The following is a 24379-nucleotide window of genomic DNA, read 5'->3' as shown; positions in this document are numbered from 1 at the left end:
AAATTATATTTAAAAAGGAAATACTGTAGCTAAAAAATGTTCTCGGCGTTTTATCACTTGTTCAACAAAAGTTATTTCCTGCAAAAGCGACGTAAACTGGCGTCAGAACAGTTTAACAAGCAGAATGTGGCGTCATCTGCTGGCACATTTGGGTAGTTCACAAATGAAAACAGCAACACGTGTGAGAGAGGTCCTCGCTTTACGTTTGTTGGTTACGAACGGCTGGACGAGGTTGCGACCGGCACGCAAGGAACTACTTTGAACATTGGCATAAATCATAAGAAATGACATCATCACGCAGCACAAGAAGGCACACACAGTAACTGCTGACTTTTACATTTTTTATTTGTTTTATATTCTTTCAAGAGTATTTTTATACAAATATTTCACGCTGTTATGAGTTGAATAGTGCCCTATCGTCGGCTATCTATAACTACAGCACTTTGGCGTGATTTCCTGCCAATCACTGCAGTTGTTTTGAAATTCTACAAGGAAAAAATATGTATAAGACAAGCCAATGACGTCATGAACACAATGGCAGTGAATGAGTTTAAAAAAAAAGCCCATTTTCCATTTCCTACAAATAAAGTTTAAGGCTTTATGCGGTCACTCCATTCACCCTATTCGGTGACAAAGTGGAAAACTCCACCCAGTGATGTGATTCATTAAAGACTTTGAAATGGAATAAAAATATGCAAATCAAAAACGATCCCAAATAGCTCACTGTGTTTTCCACAGAACCAGCTTCACTCACAAGGCATTCAGTGTGTTACACAGTAATTAAGCAAACAAAAATACCTCTGCGCCAACGTGTGCATTGATTATAAACGGCATGTTCCAGCTCCGTCGTAATTTTTTCCTGCGTTTTCTTGAGTCAGTAAATGGTACACATAGGATGGTGGTAGCCGCACCACCAGTTGGGCCACAGGGTGAATTTGCTATTGTAGGGCGAATTTCTCAGGCACTTGGCGGCGTCTCGGTCGCACTTACACAGCAGCTTCTCGCACGTGTCCGTCAAATCGTCTGTGAGGGATGACACGCTCGTGTTATTCCAAAGCGGAAAAGAGGATGTGACAGGAGAGCGAGCGGGGAAAAAAAGATAGACAAAATCATACAGAAGAACGGTGATTGACAACATTTGATATCGACAGTCATTTCTGGCCTATTAACCGCAACTCTTTTCACACGCTTTCAACCCTGGGGCTTATGCGGTGATGCGGTTATTTTGTGCATTTTTTCTAACGTCTGCAAGGCGGAACTTCAGCGGAAAAGTGTGAGACAAGTGGAATATATGTGCCGAGGAAGTGACTTTTACCAGTATTTTTTTTTTTTTTAATCGCCCCTGTTAGCGCTGCGCTAGCGTGTTGCTGTTGTGTCTCAGTGATTTTTACCGGTATGTTTGTTTGTTTTTTTTAACTGGACCTGCTAGCGCCGCGCTAGCAAGTTTCTGCTGTGTTACTGCAGCGTCTCAGTGATTTTTTTTTTTTTTAACAGGATCTGTTAGTGCTGTGCTGCGGTGTTGCTACTGTTTTTTTTTTTTTTAAACCGGTGTGTTTTTTTTTTTAACCAGCCCTGTTCATGCTACCGTGTTGTTGCTATGTTAAGCTAAGCTAGGGTATTATAACTTTGAAAACTCTTTCCGTGTACCGTCTTTCTTTGTAAATATCTCGAGTTTCAATGTGGGACTTGCTGCTTTTACACAGGTGCGGTTTATTTATGTACAAAATGGTATTTCCTTGACAAAGGTGCAGGGTGAGGTTTATAATCCGGTGCGTTCTGTAGGCCGGAAATTACGGTACTTTTTTTCTTAAATACAGTTTCCCCAAAGGCGTGTTTGAAGACAGCTGATCAAACGTTCCGCCATTTGTGTTGTACTTGAGGCCTGTTGAGCAGGTACTGTATGTCTGGCTCGTCCTATTTGCAGGCACCATTTACTTCAAATTGTATTTGTGCTCGGATTTGTTTGGATTTTGAAATGGGGTTTCTTTCAGTGTCAGAATACAAAACAAAACAAAAACAATAAAACATGCCGGCAATATATGGAGGTAACGCAACAATGTTTTTGTTCACCTTTAAGGTCTCCCATAAAGGAAGTGGATGGTTAGGTTAAACTGGTTCAATGTAATAAAAAAAAAAAATACCGATACATATTGTTATACAACCCAAACTTAAAAAGAACAAAAATGAAACCACTCGTGGAGATTAATGACACAAATATGAAACTTGACACATTTGTGGGGTCAGGAATTTACTTTACCTCTGAGAAAAACCCGAGTGTAAATATGTTCATGTGTATAAAACATAAATTACGGACCAAAAGCTTTTGTGACAGAATAAGTAAGGAAGCAATCTTGTCTTTGTGGGGTTTTACCTCAAGAAAGAAAGAAGTCAAAGCAAAGAAACGCTTTTGTGACATACTGTAGAAGTGAGAGAAACAGAGAAGAAAACAAAAGAAAAATACAACCCCGTCATTTCCACTGCATCCTGACGCAATTATCTTTATTTATCTTCGTGGGAAAGGGTACGTGCCCAGGCTGAGAGAATCAGCGAGTAGTCACAACATGGCTGGAAACAACCCGTACTGTACTGAATAAGATCTACGGAACAATAAAACGTGAATGTTGTACCAAACTAGTAGATGTAATTGTATGCAATGATATGAAACGTACATTTTCCAACACAATTGAGATAATCAAGCCTCCGTGGCCCAATGGTGATTAAAAACGTCAATGTTTGAAAATATGTATACTCTTTCATTTATGTATATTGGACTGAACTGTGTTACATCACCACTTTTTATGCTTTTGAACGCGTTGGTCTTCACAATTGTGTACAAGCCGCTTGGGGTATCGCAACTTGTGACACTCTGGCATGAAGGTAAACACTCACAAAGAGCTGTGCCAATATTTAAGTTTAATTACATCATTCCTTTGCCGTATGGTTTCATAAAGTGCAATATTATGGTGTCCTAGTTTTCTTTATTTTTTTTAGGGTGGTGGTGGTGGAATGGATTACAGCAGTGGTGTCAAACTCAAGGCTCGGGGGCCAGATGTGGCCCACGACATGATTTTGTGTGGCACGTGAAGGCAAATCATATGTGTCAATTTCCATGATTCTTGGTTAAAATCTGTACCAAAATTTCAAATTGTCATATCATAAATGATAAGATTGAGATCTTGCAAGCGTTTTTGTGTGACCAAACATGAACTATACATGAAGTTTACCTGTGATTTCTGATTCCAAAACTAATTCATAAATTTTATGTGTAAATATGATGAAGTTATGGTTTCACAGTCATAACGGCCCTCCGAGGGAAAGCGTAACTACTATGTGGCCCTCAACAAAAATGATTTTGATGCACCTGGATGAACATTTTGGCATTTCCATTCATCCATCCATCCATCCATTTTCTCTGCCGCTTATCCTCACAAGTGTCACAGGGGACAAACAGCTGCACTCACAATCACACCGAGGGGCAATTTAGAGCGTCCAATTAATGTTGCATGTTTTTGGGATGTGGGAGGAAACCGGAGTGCTCGGAGGAAACCCATGCAGGAGGACATGCAAACTCCGCACAGGCTGGTCCGGAATCGAACCCTGGACCTCAGAACTGCGAAGCCAACGCTTTCCAGCTTCTCCACCGTGCCGCCCCATTTCCATTCATTCGAATGAAAAAAAGACCAAGTCGCGAGCATCGTCATTGAACGAATCAAACACAGGTCGCCATTGTATTTTTCCCTTTTGGGGTTCGGGGAGAGAGAGAGAGAAAAACAATACCGCAGTCTGCTGTCCTGCCGTCGCACGTCCAATCGTAGCGATCTGTTTTGGTTTGGCAGCCTTGGCGCTCGGCGCCGTCGTAGCAGCAGTCATGTTTGTGGCAGCACCTGGGGTCAAAAATGGAGATTGACGTCGTGTGTGTTCGCGTGCGAGGGAGGCCGAAACACTTTGACCGTATAGGCAGGGTCAGAAAGTCCTGAGTGGAATCACAACATTATTTTAGACGCCGGCGGGGGCGAGCGTGGCCGCAAAGAGCTTTAAGCTTGCAGTTGGCAGCTTTGAAGTGGAAAGCGTGGAAAGATGGAGACAATTAACATCATTGGAGCTGGCTCGCTGTGGCGTTTGAGGCTCACAACATCTCTCGAAAAAGGAAATTGGGAACCCGGCGATTCAAAGGCGCTAATTCATACCATGGGCACCACATAATGTATAGGTGGGTCATATACAGGGTGTCAAATGTGACTTTATTTTTATTTTTTTTGCACTATAATCAGGTACGCAAGAGGGGATATTTTCAGCAAACGAAAAAAAAGAAAACGGCCCTGATGTTGTGCGGTGAAATAAGGGAGGTTCTTCACTCACCAGTCGGCCCGGTCCCGGGGCCAGCCGTGGCCCCCGAGTCCGCAGTAGCACCCGTACGAAACGTAAGCCAAGGCCGACCTCCCCGTGCTGCATCTGATGATCCCCGCCAGCTCCAGGAGACCTCTTTTGGAGCGCTGGGGCGAGAGCGCGGCCGGAGAGGCCGCAGCCACTGCAACAGAGGTCGCGGCGGAAGAAGAGCTCGGTTCAACACCTTTGACCCAAGTCGAAACCCGCTTTGTCTTTGTCATTATCCAAGGCGCTTAACCTCACAAGGGTTGCGGGAAAGCTGGAGCCTAACCCAGCTAGCTTCTGGCGAAAGGCGGACTACACCCTGAACTGGTCGCCAGTCATCGAAACCACTTTGGCATCTGAACTCTACACTGTCTTGATTTTAGGTCGCAGAGACAAAGCTGGAACACATTTTGGCATTTTTGAAAAAAGTTTAGTATTCCTTTTTTTTTTTTTTAGCTCCAAAACTATCCATCCATTTTCCTATCCTCACGAGGGTCATGGAGAGTGCTGTCAATGGGCAGGAGGTGGGGTACACCCTGAACTGGTCGCCAGCCAATCGCAGGGCACATAGAGACAAACAGTCGCACTCACAATCGCACCTTGGGGCAATTTAGTGTCCAATTAATGTTGCATATTTTAGAGATGTGGGAGGAAACCGGAGTGACCGGAGAAAATCCACACAGCCACGGGGAGAACATGCAAACTCCACACAGGCGGGTCCGGGATCAAACCCGGGTTCTCAGAACTTTACCAGTTGAACCACTGTGCTAGCTCAAAATCCTTTTTCATCCAAAAAACATAAATAAATAACCGTGGAAATATTACACCACACTTACACTTTCTTCCTTTACTCCCTTTCCATATTGGTGTCATGGGCACGTCATACTTTTATTCATATTTTATCATCTTATGCGCAAAGTTGCACATTCGTGAAGAACACTTAAGTTCTTGTGGATGCATGGAGACAAGAGGTTGTACAAATACATATTCTTGCCAACTCAAATGGTTGATTTTGTTCTCACTCAGGGCAAAATTCTCTCGTGCCTGAAAGGGCTCATAACAACTTTGAAACGAGTGCTGCAAACCTGATCAAAAATAAACATGTGCGTCTCTCTGCGCGAGTTTAATAAATAGTTTGGAAAAGAGTCCTTTTTAGGACACAATAAAATAAAAAAAAAAAAAGAAGGCAATGCAGTCACAGCTGGGTTGTTATTCCCCAGCCAGGATGCACGTGCACATTTTGGTCTTTTTTGAAAAGTGGCTTCCAAACCAAAAGCCGATCCACACGTGTCAGGAAGCTTTCTGCGGAAATAAAAACAAGACTTGCGAGGAAAACTCGGGAATAATTCACATGAAGGTACTTTGGTCAAAATAGTTTTGAATCTAGGAAGGCGTACGACATTCCAAAATGCATTCAGAGGAACCTCAGTTATTTCTTTTAAGTTCCCCCATTGAAGCTGCCATTTCTCACCGTCCCCTTCCGTGCTTTCGAAAAGGCTGCGTTGTTCCTCCGAGCTGGCGAAACAGCCAACTTACCTGCAAAGAGCAAAAGCGCGCGGTGAAAGGCAGTCATGGCATGCGACGGGCCGGCTGCTGAGCTGCGCGCCGCTGGTATCCGTTGCTCCCTGTGTGTTTGCAACACGGAGCGAGGTTCTTTTTTTAGATGTCGTCTGAATAATCTCCTGAGCATCACCATTGGCCAGCTAAGCCGATCTGTCAAACTGGCTGGCTTGCATTTTTTTTGGTGTGTGTGTGTTTTGTTTTTGACGACACGTAACACAAATGTAATTATGTACATTCATTCCCCAACTAAACAGGTAAAGTGAAGGTAAATTTGAACTCATCTACTTCCGTCGTATAGAAACCTGGAAACTTTTGAGAATAAAATACACTCTTCCATTAAACAGCTGCATCTATTATTATTGTCAGAATGATTTACTTACAGCTGGTTAAGTGTTGGCCTCACAGTTCTGAGGACCCGGGTTCGATCCCGGCCCCGCCTGTGTAGAGTTTGCGTGTTCTCCCCGTGCCTGTGTGGGTTTTCTCCGGGTGGGCGCTCCGGTTTCCTCCCACATCCCAAAAACATGCAACATTAATCGGACACTCTAAATTGCCCCTACGTGTGATTGTGAGTGCGGCTGTTTGTCTCTACGTGCCCTGCGATCGGGTGGCGACCAGTTCAGGGTGTACCCTGCCCCCATGCCTGTTGACACCTGGGATCGGCTCCAGCGCTCCCCTCGACCCTCATGAGGATAAGCGGCAAGGAAAATGAATGGATGGATTTACTTACAATGTCTGTATTTGCCTGAGTTGAGCACTGACAAATTCAGTCATATTTCATCTAATTGTTTTTTTCTAAAGCATATTTTCAGCTCTGTCACATCATCATTTGTTCTCTTCTAATATCAGGTTCTGTTGCTTTATTTGTATGATTTTTTTAAAATATAACAGCAAGGCAGTTCTTCATTATGAGCATAAGCAGCTTTCTTTAAACTCCTTTTCACACCCATCACATGTTCACTGAACATCTCTGAGTCGCCGTGCATCTATCTGATTGTGAGTATTAGAAAGAAAACAAATCAAAACAAAACACTTTGTTGCATGCACGGAAATGACTGTGAAGTGTGTTTTGTCCGGCCAACCTCTCGCATGACAGAACAGTCTGCAAAGTGTTATCTTGTGGAATGCACGTTGATGCCATTGAAAACAATGAGAAGGGGGAGTCGTCTGTTCTGGAGTCATCATGAGTGTGAAGAAATAAAATCCGGCCATCCATTTTCTTTGCCGCTTATCCTCACGAGGGTCGCGGGGAGCGCTGGAGCCGATCCCAGCTGTCAACGGGCAGGGGGGCGGGGTACACCCTGAACTGGTCGCCACCTAATCGCAGAGCATGTAGAGACAAACAGCTGCACTCACAATCACACCTAGGGGCAATTTAGAGTGTCCGATTAATGTTGCATGTTTTTGGGATGTGGGAGGAAACCGGAGTGCCCGGAGAAAACCCACGTAGGCACGGGGAGAAAATGCAAACTCCACACAGGCGGGGCCGCGATCGAACACGGGTCCTCAGAACTGTGAGGCCAGCGCTTTACCAGCTGAGACACCGTGCCGCCAAGAAAGAAAATAAAAAAAGCCGCTGAAACGTGCAGTTTTCATTTTAATGATGGCAACAACAAAAAAATCGGGATAAGAAGGTCATGTCACGTTCTTCGATGTTGCACAAGTGTCAAAATATGTTATATGTCCATTTTTGAGAATGTTTGTCTTCATCAGCGTTGCGGGTGAGCCTTTCCCAGCTGACTTTGAGAAAGAGGCGGGGTCCACTGTTGACTGCATGGCGACACATTGGAGAGGCTCGAGACCAGGATTCAAACCCAGAAACTCACAACGGTCAGTGCAGAATTCTTAGAAAACAGACAACCATTCACATGCAAACTTTTCTGGAGGGACCCAAGAAAACCCACCTCGGAGCAGGTAGAACATGCAAACTTCAAACGGGAGGGTTTTCGCCAAGATTTGAACCCAAAACTTGAATACTTGCGAGGCAGACATGCTAACCGCTGCACCTTCTGCCACTGAAAACTTTTGCAATACTGCTTTTTGCTTGTAGCCCGTGTGCTGGAACCACTCCCAGCGGAATTCAGGTGAGAGGCGGGTACACCCTGGACTAGTTGGCAGCCAATCAATGGCAGGGCGCATACCAGTATAGACAAAGACCAACAAGCACTCGTACTCGCATTCATATTTCAGGACAACTTCAGAGTTATGAATTAACCTTAACATGCAGATGATTTTGGAATGTGGGAGGAAAACCCAAGCAAACAACACACGAGGGATTCAAACCCTCAAGCTCTGAACTTTGGGATTGATCAGAATCAGGAACAGAATCAGATTGAATGGCCAAGTATGTAACAACACACAAGGAGGTTCTCTGATGATGTCACTCTTCCAACATGCTGCCTCAACCACAATATAATTATTGAAAAAAATCTGTAAAATTTCCAATTGTTCTAATGTTCTTGAAACAATTGCATTACACACTAAGTTCCATATATTATGCAAATGATATTTCTTCTAAACAGTCAACGCAAATGACAGTCAGCGTAAGTTTACTGTTGGTGCATAATGAATAAAAAAAAAAAATCACAATAATACTAACTTTAGGGGCAAAAATTAAAACCTTAAAAGCAGTTTTTCAAATGGTGACACGCAACCGTGTCTGAAGACATTTTAAAGGTATTAAAAGCTGAAAATGGTTTTATGGTGAATTTGAAGCATTTTTGTGGCCATATTTACTGAAATCAATCAAATTAAAAGAAAAACATAATATGAAAAGTCAAGTTACATTTCAGACATAAGAAACCTGATTTCATAGATAAATAATAAAGAGATGAGATCATTTAAATGCATGTCAGAATTGTGAAGCTGCTATTAAATAAGGAGTTCTATGTTGACGTAACCTGTTAAGATATTTTTTTTAACTGAATTAGCTTTAATTTCAGTAAATACTGCCGTTTATTGGCAAATTCTGAAGGCGTTGACACGTGCTTGTCCTTCTCCTCGCACTAGAGGGCAGCACTTTATCAACGGTTGAACACGCGCTGCTTGTTTACTCAACAAAGAAGAACAAGCTTAAGGCGGCCTTTGGCAATGTACACATTTACCTTTTTTTTTTTTTTTAAATTAAGCTATATCAAAAAAATCACTTCCTACCCGCGAATGATGCTGGCTTCGGGGCTTGTCTGGGTCGCAAACTCATACATGTAAGTGTGCAATGCTGGTCGGATACAACAGTTGCGGGTGTTTGCCGGCCAAAGGGAAGAAAAAAAGATGGAATAAATCGCTATTGTCTGCGTAGAAGTAATTAAACCTGTGACATGCCTATGCTTTGTTGGGGGTCTGTCTACTTCCTAGAAACTACGCCAGCTGGCGTCACGCAGTTAGTTCCGTCAGCTGAAGTAAACGTGTCCCCGTAGTAATGTTGTAATGTGCCATGGGAGCATAAATGTTGACCGGTGGGGGTAGCACACGTCCGCTAAAGTCATGCTTCCATCATCGGACGCGTCCACTTACGAGGCGCCGACTGCCTCCCGCAGCGCACCTAATGCAACACACTGCAGGCTCGGACGAAACGTCAACCTGTCGTCGTGATGGACAACCCTGCTAACGGTTTGTTACTCCGAAACGTCTTCCCCGAACAAAGTTACATTTCAACGGGACAGACGTAACCTGTCCCGACGACAATCCGTTTCACGCCCCCTTAACCTTCCTGAAATGAGACGCAAAAGGGTACAAACATTTGGTAGGCGCCTTTATTGAGTTCGTTCAATAAAAAAAAAAAGGTAAATAAAGTTACTGTAGCCCCTTTTGACCGGTGTCGTGCCTGTTAATGGACTTTAAACCGACCTTTTCAATTGTCCCCAGCAAATAAAAATGCAATTAAATTGTCCAACAATGACGTGGGTGACGTCAGTCTCAACACGGAAGTCCTGGAAATTTTGGAACGTGATATTATTAATGGCTACCACTGTGTGTTTGTACTGAATCACAATTGTGGATGGGTGTTGGATTGTACAGTATCCATTTCTGTCAGCGCCTTATCATGAATGAAGGAATGAATAGAAGCCTCTGTTCTTTCCTAGGTGCTGACACTCACCGGTGGATGCAAGAGCACACAGTCATGTCTCGATGTGGTCAGCTGGACAGGAAGAATCGCTGGCAGGAGATTCAGAAAGGTCTACAGTTTATACAGTAAGTGTCAACAGCAAACAGTCGCATTTAGTGATTAATGCTTGTTCGGATTGAGAAATTTGGTTTTTTTGTTGAGTGTGTCAAATTGGTTAGTTCCTACAAAGTGGGTAACAAACACAAGTTTTACTGCATTTCGAAAATGAGCTGCCTGTGCTTCTGTCAAAATGCTCATTTCGGTCACAAGATACGGTGGAAAAATGAACCACAAGCTAGCAAAAAAATGAGAAAAATTAAAATGAACGGTCCAAATAGTGAAGAAAAGGAAACTGTATTTATGAGATGAGATCAGCAGTCTTACTTAAGGTGCAGTTTCGTTTGTAACTGTAAGTTAAGTGTCACTTTTTACTTTGAGTAATAATATGTGATGACGGGCGTAAATGACAAGCCTTTGCGGTTTTTGGAGAGACGAAACAATTACTCCTAGACGGGACAGGCTCGTTGAAGAGAAACAATGCCATTATATTTAACTATAGTCGGCGTAATGGTGAATTTTTATTTTGAATCATATTTATCACCACCTGTCCAAAAATTCCCTTATGTGTAAGTTGATGATGCAAAAATGGTTGGAGACCGTCGGATTTTAGTACCTTAACTGTTCTGTTTTTATTTTTACTTCAGTTCAGCAGTGTACTATATCTAAAGTGTGTTCGCAACACAAAGTGGAAAAAAATTGACAAACGATCTGTAACTCAAAAAACTTTGAAATTGACACACTCGTAGAATGCATGCAGTCTTTTTTTTTTTTTTTGTCAAATGTCACAAGCGATTCACAATTTATAACATAACACTTTTTTGGTCCTAGATCAACATTACCATATCGTGGAACTCGAGAACATTATGAAGTAAGCTATTAACTTATTCACGTTGTTAAACTTGTGTAAAACCAACCAACCTGCCCTCGAGTATAAACATTTTGTTTGTCTTTTTGATTTTCAGATGTTTATTAAGGATCTCATTTGGAATCTTTTCGGAGAAGGCAATGATGTGTTTAAAGAAGGCGAATGGACAAAATCCATTGAGATGTACACGGAAGCTTTGAATATAGCCGATTATGCCAATTCGGAGGACATCTGCGTGGCAGTGGGTTTGCTCGAGAAGCTTTATGCTAATCGAGCCGCCGCATGCCTGAACATCATTCCGGTGAGTTGATTTCTGTGTGTCTGCCAATCTCCACCACTGCATGACTAAGTCTGAAATATGAAATATCGGTAGAAGGAATTGTGAACACATGGACTATTTTAACCACTTATGTTGTGGCTTGCCAATCATCTCTGCCATCATTCTGCGCTGACTTTGGTGGAAAGGCGGTATTACCATAATTTCTGGCCTACAGAACACACTTGGTTATAAGCCTCACCCAGTACATTTGTAAAGGAAATACCATTTGGTACATACATAAGCCGCACCTGTGTAAAACCCGCAAGTGCCCACATTGAAACCCACGTTGAAACACAAGATATTTACCAAGACGCTACACAGAAAGAGTTTTCAAAGTTTGAATACCTTAGCTTAGCTTAGCTTAACATAGCAACAACATGGTAGCACAAACAGGGGTGGTAAAAGAAACCCCAACATACCGGTAAAAAAAACAGCCACAGAAGCAACAAAGTAGCAACACAGTCGCACAGTACTAATGGGGCCGGTTAAAAAAAAAAAAAAAAAAAATCTAAATCACTGAGATGCGGCAGTAACACAGCTGCAACACGCTAGCGCAGCACTAACGCTAGCGCTGCGCTAACAGGGCCGGTTAAAAAAAGCATAATGGTAAAAATCACAGAGACACGGCAGTAACACAGCAGCAACGCGCTAGCACAACGCTAATACTAGCGCAGCGCTAACAGGGCCAGTTAAAAAAAAACTTACTGGTAAAACTCACTTCCTCAGCACATATATTCCACCGCTCTCACTCTTAATTTTTGTGCTTGAGTCCCCCCTTGCGGCCATTAGAAAAAAAAATGCACAAATTAGCTGCATCACTACATAACCGTGTGAAAAAGTTGCGGCATATAGGCCGGAAATTACGTTATTTAATATTTAAACAAATCATGCTCCTTCTATGGACTCTTCGTTGCATTGTTTGGAATAATATCACACACCAAATAGGGCGTTTAAGACCTTTAAAATGGTAAATAATAATAATACAGTAATAATTGTAACTTAATATAAACTCAGCCAGGCAAGCGGCGTTAGAATAACTTAATACGTTTAAAAAAACAAAACATTTTAATCTGAAAAAGGACAATGCATAATGTGATGGAAATTACATAATGGCCTCCACTGTAAGAGATGCTTTGAGATGATTAATTGCTGCAACATTATTAAAATAATATGTACATTCAGCCTGTAATCTATTGAAACTGAAATCGTGACTGTTCACTTAAAACTGTGGCTACCGCTAATGCTAGTTTTGTTCATTTATGTGAGGAGTGAACTAAAAACGTGGCTAATATGACTATTGAGCCTGAATTTGGGAACCCTCCAACCCCATTTAGGTCTGCAGTATGAGAGCATTTCAGCCCCAGGTTTAGAACAGACAGAAATTGCGTAGTAGTCAGGACCCAACTATTTGCCATGTAGTCAAGACCCAACTATTTGCTTGAACAAACTTCCCGAGTCTCAGAGAATGTGTTGGACATGTTAATAATGCACATTAAAAGACGACAAGTTTTGTTTCCCAAGTTTAATCTCTACACTGGAGCTTAGTTCTTTGGATTTTTAACAGTATTTGAGAAAGGTTTAGGATTGGGGGAAAAATGGCTAAATGTCAGGTTTAAACCCAACTGCTAGACTAAATATGCAAATGAAGGGACAGAAGTGGTCTTCAATTTGGCTCATGAGGAGAAACTGGTTTGGCTGACCAGCTGCAACTCCAAACCATGTTCTGAATCAGCCTTACCGGCGTCCCTCTTTTTATTAGTTTCTCAAGTCAAAAGGTTACAAATTCAAATGGAGGAACAGATGGCAATAGCAATACAAAGACAAATACTAAAGTAAACATTTCTTCAAAGTTGTGAGGGGGGGGGTTCCCCTGGGGGGTGTTCCCCCAGCCTTTAATGAAAGCTTTAGCCCCAAACCATTTCAGTCTGCTGGGCTGGGCTGAGTAAATAAATAACCACAGCTTCTATGAAATTCTTGATTTTTACTTTCGAAATTGGTGCGTGCGTGTTAACCCATAAAAACGTTCTCATGCACGTGGGTTCATATTGCACTGGATGGCAGCCAACCAGGTGGTGGAGACGTTGGGGGATTATCACATCACGCCCAACGATCTTTCTTTGTAGCGAGATTTCACACTTTCATGCGAAGAGAGCGTCAGTAGACACGCCTCACGTTTGGGAATGTATTGAACCCGACGTGTTAAATCCTGGCTAGTGTGATGCATGTTTTGTGTATACAAAAGATTGTTGAATTGTAAAACGTCAATATAGCCACACCCAAATCGGTCGAATATTCACCCGTTTGTGAAAACAATGTCTCCTTCTCAGGGGCTGTATGATCAAGCCCTGGAAGACTGTGAGAAGGCCCTCCAGTTGAATGAAGGCAACTATAAAGTGCTGTACAGAAAAGCAAAGTCTTTAAACGAGATGGGGAGGCATCAGGAAGCCTACGATGCTGTGGCCAAATGCTCTCTAGCTGTGCCTCAGGTGAGTAAAACACAGCTGGAAATGCTCCTGTTTTGCACCGGTTGGCAATTTGTGGTCAACGGCTAAGTGAAAAGACCCCTCGGATCCATTTTAGTGGTTTTTGCATCGGTAAACAGAACATTTCCTTGAAATGAAAGCAGTGCTGTGAGGTGGTATGGAATGATGTTCATGTTGGCTAGCAGATACAGTAACATTGCCTGGTCTAACGTTACATAAAAACCCTCACAATGATCCTGGAACAGTTGTTCTTAATGTTTTGGAGATTCTCCGGAATTCAAAATACAGGTCCCCTATTTCAGTGCACAGAATCAACAAAGCTCAGTTACACATCAAATCATAGTTCAAAAGAACACTTAAAATTTCACTTCACATTTCACTGAAAAATCAGAAACCTAATTGGCATATTTAGTAGAAATCGATGTCACTTTTGCTGTTGCTTTTACAAGATAAAGGCCTCACCTTGACAAGTTCCACAAATGTCATTTTTGCAACAAAATGATTTTTTTATTTATATCTGCTATCTTCAAAAAGAAGTGCTCACAAAGAAACACTGGAACAAATTGTTTGAGTCTCACAAAGGCTTGCTACAATTTAGTGACACCAAAATCTGAGTGCGTTGTACTCTCGGGGAAAAATAGAATGCCCGCTCACATTGTGTGCGCGTCTTGATCGCCGTTAAACCTTAGTCTGACTCGCCGAACCACTGGGATTTGATCAAACACAGGTTAAGAACCACTGTGTAAACAATGAAAAGAGGAAGATTTAAAAAAAAACAAAACACTGAAATCCAACTCTCAGTTGGGCATCCCACAATTACACGGCCACAATATTAGGTACCAATTGTATCCCACAACAGAGCTGGAGTCTGGCACCACAATACATCAGTTTTCCAAAACGTTGCATTTCTACTACTGGTAGATGTTTACTGCATTATACTTAAGTATTAATGACCATCTATTTACATTTTTAGCAAAATACACTTGAGGAATTATTACAAACCCTAGTCACTTATACAGCTCCAGTACTGTATCTCATTCATGAGGGAAGTTGCACTTTGTCTCAGTCAGCGAGATCAGGATGTGTTTTCTCTGTCAGGATCGCAGTGTTGTACAACTGACTCAGGACCTCGCCAAAACCTTAGGTCTGAAAACTCGGAAAGCTTACATCAGGACTAAGGTAAGTGTCCCCTGGCCTCTGAGCAGTTTGTGCTCGAGTCTGAATTCCTTGTTAAAGAGCTACAGTTTACCTCCTCCACAACTATGAATTCTCATAAAAATTGTTGTTTCCCTAATTGTAATAACTGCCTCACTTTAAACCATAACTATACTACACAATATGATCCGAAAGCACCTAAATGCCGTTTCAAATAAAGTTTGCACAACTAGTTAAAGTGTTGGCCTCACATTTCTGAGGACCGGGGTTCAAATCCCGGCCCCGCCTGTGTGGAGTTTCCATGTTCTCCCCGTGCCTGCGTGGGTTTTCTCTGGGCACTCCGGTTTCCTCCCACATCCCAAAAACATGTATGAATATGAGACTCTAAATTGTCCCTAAGTGTGATTGTGAGTGCAACTGTTGTTTGTCTCTATGTGTCCTGCGATTGGCTGGCAACCAGTTCAGGATGTACCACACCTTCATCCCAATGATAGCTGGAATAGACTCCAGCACTCCCATGACCGTTGTGAGGATAAGCAGTTCAGAAAATGGATGGATGGCATTTCAAACAAAAAAACCTTTTCGGACATTACTGTAAACATCTTTAGACATTGCTGTACCCTTCAAAATACAGTACTGCAAAGTGCTTATAGGTAAAAAGGCACATACGCAGGGTACAGTCAACAATTATGGTGATGATTATGATCGTGATGATGAATTAATGTAGCAGTGCAGGCTGGTGGAAAAACAATCAACATTTGACTGCACAGCTAAGTGCAGGAGTTACATTGAGGGTCGTGACGCTTCTGGACCTGCCTTTCCTGGTGAAAAGCATCCCTGGACATTTACAACACACAGTAACCATTCGTTGACTACCTTAAGGAGACGCTTCATATATATTTCAGACGGTATTTTACTACATAATAAATAAAAATGGGCTTTTCTGTCACTTTACGTAAAATCACAAGTAGTTTTTCTGTGATTAACTGTTCATCATAATATGTTTTTTCTTCTTTTTTTGCAGCCAGCCTTGACTGTTTTGCAGGGCTCAAGTCATCAAGATGCCGCTTGTGACAAGGTGCCAACAGTACAAAATGCTTCATCTTTTCTGTGTTTTTAATAAAATTCCCCATTTTACAGATTTTTATCTGCATTTGTTTAGGCATCGCAAATCTCATCTTCAGTTGACGAAATAGAAACTGGCAAGTGTTCAATAGTATACTCTGTATTCTGTTTAGCTTGTTGATTGTGTCAGCAATCTAACAATGAAGTTAAAATGATTTACAACATGCTTAAAGACACTTTTTATATTTTATTAAGCGTTTTTTTTTTTTTTTTTTTTTTTTTTTTTTTTTTTTTTACAGAAGTGCCAAAGTCGCTACCAGACAGCAGTGTTTTGGTTCCCCCTCCAGTCTTTGTTCCACCTCTGAATAAGACAGCAGTCGATGAGCTCCCGCTTTCCACCAGTATTCCTTCAGAGGCTCCGGGTTTTGATTCAGTATCCCTCCCCGTGTCTGCGCCCTCACCTGCCCCCCTCGCCATATCCACATTTATGAAGGGCTCCCGATCGAGTAAGTCGGTTTCCCTATTTGAGACCAATGAAGACTTAGATGGGGACATCATTGGTAATGACCTTGATGACCTGCTGAACCAGGCAGGCCCAGAAACGGCAGTGGTTAGTGTGCAAAAATGACTCTACCTGCGCCCTCCCTCAGGGTCTCTCTAGTGACTCAAATGTGGAGTTCTCATTTTCTAACACTCTCTCTCCCTAGGCCTTATCCACATTGAAGCGCCCCGTGCCCCTGCTAGCCAGCATGCCCTCGACCACCTCCATGCCGAGTCCGTTCCTCATGCCGTCTTGCATCAACCCCTTCCTGTCCAGCGCCCAACATTGCACTGTCAATCTCCCGCCGCTGTATAACCAATTAGGATCAAGTGCCTGTTTTGGGATGGACACTCTTCAAACTCTGGCCCAGCCCCGGGACACACTGGAGAGCCTCTCGTTGTCAGACTTTAAAACAGGTATGATTTCCAACCCTCATGATTTTCTAAAGGATCGTTAGGATTTGGAAATATACGGTGTGTATCGCGCCTTGGAAATGTAGCAAACTGACCGAACGGGGTACTGACCGGAGTAAGTAAAAAAAAAAAAAAAATATATATATATATATATATATTATTGAAAACATCTCGCCCACTGTTGCTCGTCCAATATGGAGAATGAAAGGGTTAAATACGATCAAAGTGGCCTTAAAAAGTTTTTTGAAAAGTCGTACATAACACTATGGCACACCCCCCAGTTTGAAAAACACTTGGTTGTTTTGGATGAAATTGACTCTTTAAAAGACAATGAAAATCATTCAAGCAGAAAAAGTCAAAGATTTTTATTTTATTATTCAATTTGCCTTGTGTTTCTTTTCTTATTTACTATTAATAATAATTACTTTGCAAATGTTGGTGTACCTAAAATAGTAACATAACAGGATGGCTATTAAACCATCAGTTGTAATGTTGAGAATCATACATTGATTATACAGTTGTGAAAGTCTGTATATATGCAGATTTCTAACCAGGAATAGTGTGATAATCACAAATGTAATGCTTTTACATTTTCAGATTATTCTTCAAATACATTCATGCCACAGGTAATTCATTATTTAGGTTTCAAATTATGACACATCTGTGAGTTTGAGTTCTCTTTTCACATGTAATGTTATTTTAGACACAGCTGGGCAATAGTGACATGCCAATGGGAATGGCTGTGGGCATGCCTGAGGTGAAGGGTCATTCTGTGAGCAAAACCAAGAACCCCTTAGCCGAAACTCATGAATTCAAACAGGCGTGTTCAGTCTGCTATGCCCGAACAGGTCAGTAAAGTGTCCTTTAACTGCGGCAAGAGGAAAAGGTCAATGATGGCTGTCTCATCTGGAATGTGCTCTTTGTCTACAGTACCTGGCGTCTTGGACTACACGCTTCATACTGAAGAACACAAATGCAAAAAGGACACTTTACTTGGCAGACTCAAGCATTCACCAGATAAAACTTGGAGGCTTATTAGGGCCAGATCGACAAAAACCCAATATGTCGGACCTTATCGCATTTGCAAAGGTGCCATTGCTTATATACAATCTTCATTTGTCCGTATTCATTAGCCAAGAGTGTTTATATTGATTCTTTAGAACACACTTTGTTTATCTGAAGCAATTTTGCATTTTTTTTTCCAGAGGTGGCTGTGGGAAAAGACTGTCTCTATCCTGGCCATTGCACGTTTGCATACTGTCAGGAGGAGATCGACGTTTGGACGCTGGAGCGGATTGGCCTCATATCTCGGGAGCTTCTCTTCGACCCTTTCGGGCCCAGCTCCAACATTAGGCTGACTGTGGAGAAGATCTTACAGGAGCACCCAGAGATCTTTGTGTTTCTGTGCGGAGTGAGTATACCGGTTCACTCCGTCAGCATGTCGGTGGAGAAACTGACAGGCTTATCTTCCCAAGTCGAAATGCGTCATGTCAGATGTGGCAAGGAGGCCCTCTTTGTGTTTTTGAGAGATAACCAGCTGCAGTCAGAGCCGTCTTTATATGTTAGCGACTAGGATTGTTCTTCATCTGAAAGCAGAGTCACAGCCGAGTCGGGAGACTAAAAGAGCATGTTTTGTCTTCAGGTGTGTTTTGACCATAAACCTAGAATAATCAGCAAAACCAACAAAGAAAACCCGTCACTTTGCTCTCATCCGGTGACAAAGCACGACTTTGAGAAACATAAGTAAGTACTTGGCGGCTATTCCTCATCCAGGAAGTAATCAGGAGCAAACAAGTTTCTCATTGACTTCCTCGGTTTGTCTGCCAGGTGCCTCGTCCACATACTAAAGGAGAACACGGTCCGATATTCAAAAATCCGAATGTTGAATCCCCTCTGCCACCTTGACCTGTGTCGCCACGAAGTGCGGTACGGCTGCGTCAGAGAGGACGAGTGCTTCTACGCTCACAGTCTCATCGAGCTGAAGGTCTGGATGTTGCAGCATGAGTGCCGTAAGATTCCTCTTCTCTTCATAAAAAGCAGAAGTACAAGTAATGAGGTAGACCTTCACAGTAGTAGTAGTCCGAGTCAATCTGATCGAAAGGAGACATTTTTTCTGTCTAGCTGAAAGTCTGTTTTTTTTTGTCCCATGCAAGCCAACTAACCCACATCCCGCCGCGTATATCCTGGTGGACTCATGTCGAGTCCACCTTTGGCACTATGACAACTGGGTGTAGGATCCTTCACCTGCAAGTTTGCACTCTGGCCAGCTGCCTGCTTCTACTTGCAGAAGCAGAGACCAGAGTGTGGACAAAAGATGACTAATGCCATCTAGAGTATTTTTGTTACTGTACTTTGCAGTGGTGTCGAATGTAACACACAGTTTATAATAATTTGCTCATCTCATACAGCATAATGACGTAGTGTTGACAGGATTTAGAAGGGGGAAAAAAACACAAGACAGACACATACAAAAGGTGTCAAACCATAATGGAAACTTTTACACAACTCTTTTCTACCTTGGTTGGCAGGTCTAGGGTTTTGAGCTCTTCTTTTGGCTCCCTTTGAATTCTGCAGGTGTACCTGAAAAAGGTTCAATGAGTAGAGATTTCCTATCACACCATTTTGTGGGAGTAAAATTGCCATTGAATTCATTTTGGCTTATTTCTGTTGTCATCACACAGGTATGAGTCATGAAAGTATTGTTCATGAGGCCACCACATATTGGAACTCAAATATTGCACTGCGAGGTGGCCAGGTAACACTTCATATCATCATAATTGCTTGAATTTCTGCTGTCTGGGGAAAAAAAACAAAAAACGTTTCAACTTATAGTTTCAATGTGATCATCAGTTTTTAGGTCAAAGAAGGTTCGGCCCTCAAAATTTGAAGATGATGTTTGTTTGTAGTCTGTGTTGGAGAAACGGGCAACTAAGCGAAGCAGACAAGAACAAAAAGTATTGCTCAGCCAAAGCAAGGCACACGTAAGTTGATCTGTAGGCATGCAGTGACAACGCTGGTTCCTGGTGATGAACTAGTTTTCTAATTACAGGTGGGCCAAAGACAAGCGTGTGGTTCTTGTAAGCTCTATTGAAAGGAAAAAGTGGACCACGATTAGAGCCCTTCCCACCAAAAAGCCGATCCCAGCTCAGTTTGAGGTACCAAGCCAATACAATACAATAAGGAGATCCGAATCAGATAAAGAAAAGTCACCAGCTTGTGCATCTTCTCTTTCTTCCTTCTCTTAGATTTGCTTGCATGTGGCAGCCGGCAAAAAGTGTCAGTATATCGGCAATTGCACATTTGCTCACAGCGTGGAGGAGCGAGACCTTTGGACCTTCATGAAGGAAAATAACAGTGCGTCCTCTCCTTGCAGAATTTAAATGGCTGACGTGATGCCAACAATATTGTTTCGTGCTTTAGTTGCAGATGCGGATCAGCTTTATGACAAGTGGTTGCAGTCTCAGAAGGCGGGCTGGGGCGAGGAGAACGCCAATATCTCTGTGAGGGAGAACGGCAAGCCGATCCACATGCCAACAGACTACGTGGAAGAAGTGGTGAGTTGGAAGAGAAAAGTAGGCCAAGGGTGGACACCTGTGCATAAAAAGCAATTTCCTTTATGGATAACAGGTCATTAACAAGAGGGTCAAGCGGGGTACACATACCAAAAATGAGGCCCAATTTAAGCATTTTCCCTTATTGGCGATCAGTCGCGATTTTCAGATACCTCCAAAATATTAATCTTAATTTTTACCTTGTGTTGTAGAGGGTGTTAGTTTTTTTTTTCTTATTTAGTATGTGTGTACGCACACTTTAGAGTAGAAAAATCTGTTCAAAGAGCAAACTGTAATGTGTATTCAGATTTTATTATCTTTCAATACAAATTAACATGATTTTAAAAATAAAAACTAAATAAATTAACATATATATTTTTTAAAAAACTTCAATTGTTGTTGAAAGTCTTGCACCAAACTTTCGCATGATTTTGATTATGAGGACGTGCTTGGTGCAGGCTGGCAATCACTGTTGGCTGTGCGGTAAAAACTGCAACAGCGAGAAGCAGTGGCAGCAGCACATCACCTCAGAAAAACACAAAGACCGAGTCTTCAACTCCGAGGACGATCAGAACTGCTGGCAGTATCGATTTCCCACCGGCGCTTTCAAAGTCTGCGAGAGGTGAGCTTTGTGGGACCACGGAACACACATTAGGCCGTATCCCTTTGGGATGGCTAGACTTCCTAGATGAAGGCTTTTAGCTCCGATCTTTTCACGCAAGTGCCAGTTGCATACATACCACCAGTACAATGAGAATCTTGTATTTGTTGTTTAACTACAGCGGGGGTGTCCGGACAGTGTCTCCGGCGCCATTTGCGGCCCAATGCTTGGTTTATATGCAGTCCGCCGCATGTACCACAGCGAAGACGACACAGTCCATGTCCTTTGCATGGATACTACTACCGTGATTTCCGGCCTATAAGTCGTGACTTTTTTTTCCACACGCTTTCAACCCTGCGGCTTATGCGGTGATACGGCTAATGTGTGCATTTTTTTCTGACGCCCGCAAGGGGGCACTCGAGTGGAAAAGGTAAGAGTGAGACCGGTGGAATATATGTGCCGAGGAAGTGACTTTTACCGGTATGACCTTGTTAGCGCTGCGCTAGAGTGTTACTGCTGTGTCTCAGTGATTTTTACCCGGCTCTGTCGGCATTGCGCTAGCGTTAAACTCTCTGTGTACCGTCTTTCTTCATAAATATCTCATGTTTCAACGTGGGGACTTGCGGCTTTTACAAGGCTGCGGCCTATTTATGTACCAAATGTACTGGGTGAGGCTCTTAACCAGGTGTGCTCTGTAGGCCGGGAATTACGGTACTTACTTTCTCCCCTTTTGTTTTCCTCAATTCCAATGTCATTTGTTAAGATGTACTTTTGTAGTGAAATTGTACAGAATGCGCATTTTGGTTCTGGAGGGTCTTAGCCCTTTTGGCAACCTGTGTGAAACCCCTGTGGCTGGGTTGCACGTGACGTCATGCTTGTTCATCCGGGTACTTGACTGCCATTGTTCCAGACAGGCAGTCAGCTGTCCATCGTCATCATGCCAGACTTTTGCTGCGTCTACGGATGTGGAAATCACGGAAACAGACATTGGGAAGCGATTCCCCCCCCCCCCCCTTCCAAAGATTAAATTGCATGAAGGAGAAGATACAATGGAGTTATCGAAAAAATGGCATGTACAACTTTAGTGTTGCAGCCATTAAAGATGTGTTACCAACGGACAGTCACTGGTGTCTCCATACAGGTTCCTCATAGGGACATGCACGGAAGATGACCTGTGTAAGCTGGCCCACAGCGAGCAGGAGCTCCGGGAGTGGATGGACCGGCGGGAAGTACTTTTCTTGAAACTGGCGAAAGCCAGAAAAGACCACCTTATAGCTCCCAACGACAATGACTTTGGTAAATACAGTTTTCTTCTTAAGGACGAGTAATGACGTGAAGATCATGTGAAGAGAAGCGGTACTCCAACTCGAGGTAATCTCAAAAGGTTTCTGGGAAGTAAGCCAGAACAGATCACGGCATGACGATCGGCGTCCGCTTCCCCGCTGGCAGAACGAACGGGAGCATTAACCAAGAAGCTTTACTAAGCGCCGCTCATGGAGGAAGTAGCATGCTGTAAAACCTTTTTGTTCCAACCGTCCCACAGTCTTTAACACCCATGTACTGCCAAATCCTTTGAAATTCATTTTAATCAGTCCAAATAGGTCAGTCTCCCCCAATCAGATAGTGCCAGAACGAGGAACAGCTGATAAATGCTATGGGGTTGCCTGTTATTCTTGTGAAAAAAGACAATCCTTCAGGTCACATGTCAGCACAAATCAGCAAAATGATAAAATGATTCTACAGCCACACAGGGAAAACTCGATTTACTTGTCACAATTTGATACAGTAGACCAGAAAACGCTTCAGCAATTGAATGCATCAACAAGCTGTCTCGACTCAATACCATCTGACTTTTTCAAAACCATTGTGAAGTCAGTGGCAGCTGATTTGGAGCAAAATAATAAATTGCTCACTTCAGTCTGGTGAGTTTCCCGAAGCTCTTAAAAGTAGCTGCTGTGAAGCCTCTTCTAAAAAAAAAAAAAATAAAAATAAACTGCACTGGACGATTCCATGTTAGCAAGCTATAGACCCATCTCAAATCCTTTCATAGCCAAGATTGTTGAGTTATTATGAATCAACTCTGCAATTTTTTGAATTTATGTGGACTTTTTCTCACATTTCAATCACGTTTCCAAACTGATCTCAGTACAGAATCTGCTCTTATCAAAGTGCCGAATGATATAAGGTTGAATACTGATTCAGGAAAGGTGACAATTTTGGTCCTGTTGGATCTCAGTGCGGCTTCTGATACGGTTGCTCATAATGTACTGCTGAACAGATTGGAAACTTGGGTATGAATAAGTGGGACGGGCCTTAAATGGTTCAGGTCCTCCCTGGATGAAAGAAGCTACTTTGTAACCGTTGCAAGTGCTCAATCTCAACAAATGGTAATGACCTACGGGGTCCCTCAAGGGTCAGTTCTTGGACCATTCCTGTTCAGCTCGTATATGCTACCCTTGGGTAAAATTATTAAAAACTTTAATTTTGACTACATAACAGCTATGTAGATGACACAATTATATTTGTGTCCCCAGATGACTACAGCTAAATTGAGATTGTTGTGCCAAAGTAAGAATTGTTTTGTTTTGCGATACAAAAAAAAAAAGGATTGCAGTTTGTAAATACCTAGATCTTTAAAAACCAAAGACCAAGTCTGTAACATTTGGTGTTCTGATCGATTCCGACCTGACTTTCAGCAGTCATCAAATCAATCATAAAAACTTCCTTTTAGCATCTGAAGAACATATTTAGAGTGAAGGCTTGTATGTGTCAAGCAGACCAGGAAAAGCTCATCCATGATTTTATTTCAAATAAACTTGACTACTGTAATGGTCTTCTGACTGGGCTCCCCAAAAAGAGCATTAAACAGCTACAGCTCAGGTTCTGACCAGAACAAAGAGACCAGAGCATATAACTCCAATTCTAAAGTCCTTACCCTGGCTTCCGGTCAGCTTTAGAATACATGTTTTAAAGTTCTGCTACTGATCTAAAAATCACTAAATGGTTCAGGTCCTGAACACGTGAAAGAAATGCTTACGGAGAACAAACCCATTAGAGCTCTGAGATCGACAGACTTGGGTCAAATAGTGGAGCGCGGAGTCCAAGGCAAACATGGTGAAGCAGCATTTAGCTAATATGCTGTACACAAATGAAATAAGATGCCAAAGTGTGAATGTTTTTAAATCCAGGTTGAAAACTTTTTTTTCCTCATGCTTTTTAGTCTATTTTCACGTTTAATATTTTTCACTGTATGCTGTTTTTAGTTGTACTTTTATTTTTTATTATATATA

The 24379-nt window shown here is 42.3% G+C and overlaps 2 protein-coding genes across 5 annotated transcripts; one reads left to right on the top strand and one right to left on the bottom strand.

The window, feature by feature from the left end:
- Positions 1-268: 268 nt before the first annotated feature.
- Positions 269-9209, bottom strand: pla2g10 (phospholipase A2 group X). 2 transcript variants are annotated; one of them, XM_061846186.1, is made up of 4 exons: positions 9085-9209; positions 4360-4528; positions 3778-3884; positions 269-1023 (listed from the first exon to the last, which is right to left on the bottom strand). In XM_061846186.1, exons 1-4 carry the CDS (start codon positions 9128-9130, stop codon positions 875-877), a joined length of 471 nt encoding a protein of 156 aa, XP_061702170.1. In that variant the 5' UTR covers positions 9131-9209; the 3' UTR covers positions 269-874. The 2 variants fall into 2 exon arrangements, with proteins under 2 accessions (XP_061702170.1, XP_061702169.1); XM_061846185.1 differs by lacking the exon at positions 9085-9209 and adding an exon at positions 5908-6256.
- Positions 8977-22430, top strand: zc3h7a (zinc finger CCCH-type containing 7A). Of its 3 annotated transcripts, none has more exons than XM_061846184.1 (23): positions 8977-9134; positions 10014-10122; positions 10925-10964; positions 11059-11262; positions 13608-13766; positions 14862-14942; positions 15943-15996; positions 16081-16120; positions 16283-16593; positions 16691-16940; positions 17535-17563; positions 17641-17785; positions 17868-18026; positions 18143-18348; positions 18580-18680; positions 18765-18946; positions 19619-19692; positions 19788-19918; positions 19987-20092; positions 20183-20291; positions 20358-20491; positions 20947-21110; positions 22231-22430. In XM_061846184.1, exons 2-23 carry the CDS (start codon positions 10034-10036, stop codon positions 22415-22417), a joined length of 2955 nt encoding a protein of 984 aa, XP_061702168.1. In that variant the 5' UTR covers positions 8977-9134; positions 10014-10033; the 3' UTR covers positions 22418-22430. The 3 variants fall into 3 exon arrangements, with proteins under 3 accessions (XP_061702168.1, XP_061702167.1, XP_061702166.1); XM_061846183.1 differs by lacking the exon at positions 8977-9134 and adding an exon at positions 9402-9540; XM_061846182.1 differs by lacking the exon at positions 8977-9134 and having other exon boundaries at positions 9871-10122.
- Positions 22431-24379: the final 1949 nt, after the last annotated feature.

Source organism: Syngnathoides biaculeatus, chromosome 16, assembly GCF_019802595.1.
Source record: "Syngnathoides biaculeatus isolate LvHL_M chromosome 16, ASM1980259v1, whole genome shotgun sequence".
NCBI lineage: Eukaryota > Metazoa > Chordata > Actinopteri > Syngnathiformes > Syngnathidae > Syngnathoides > Syngnathoides biaculeatus.
Note: the sequence above shows the minus strand (reverse complement) of the source record. Positions and strands in the feature narration are given on the sequence as shown.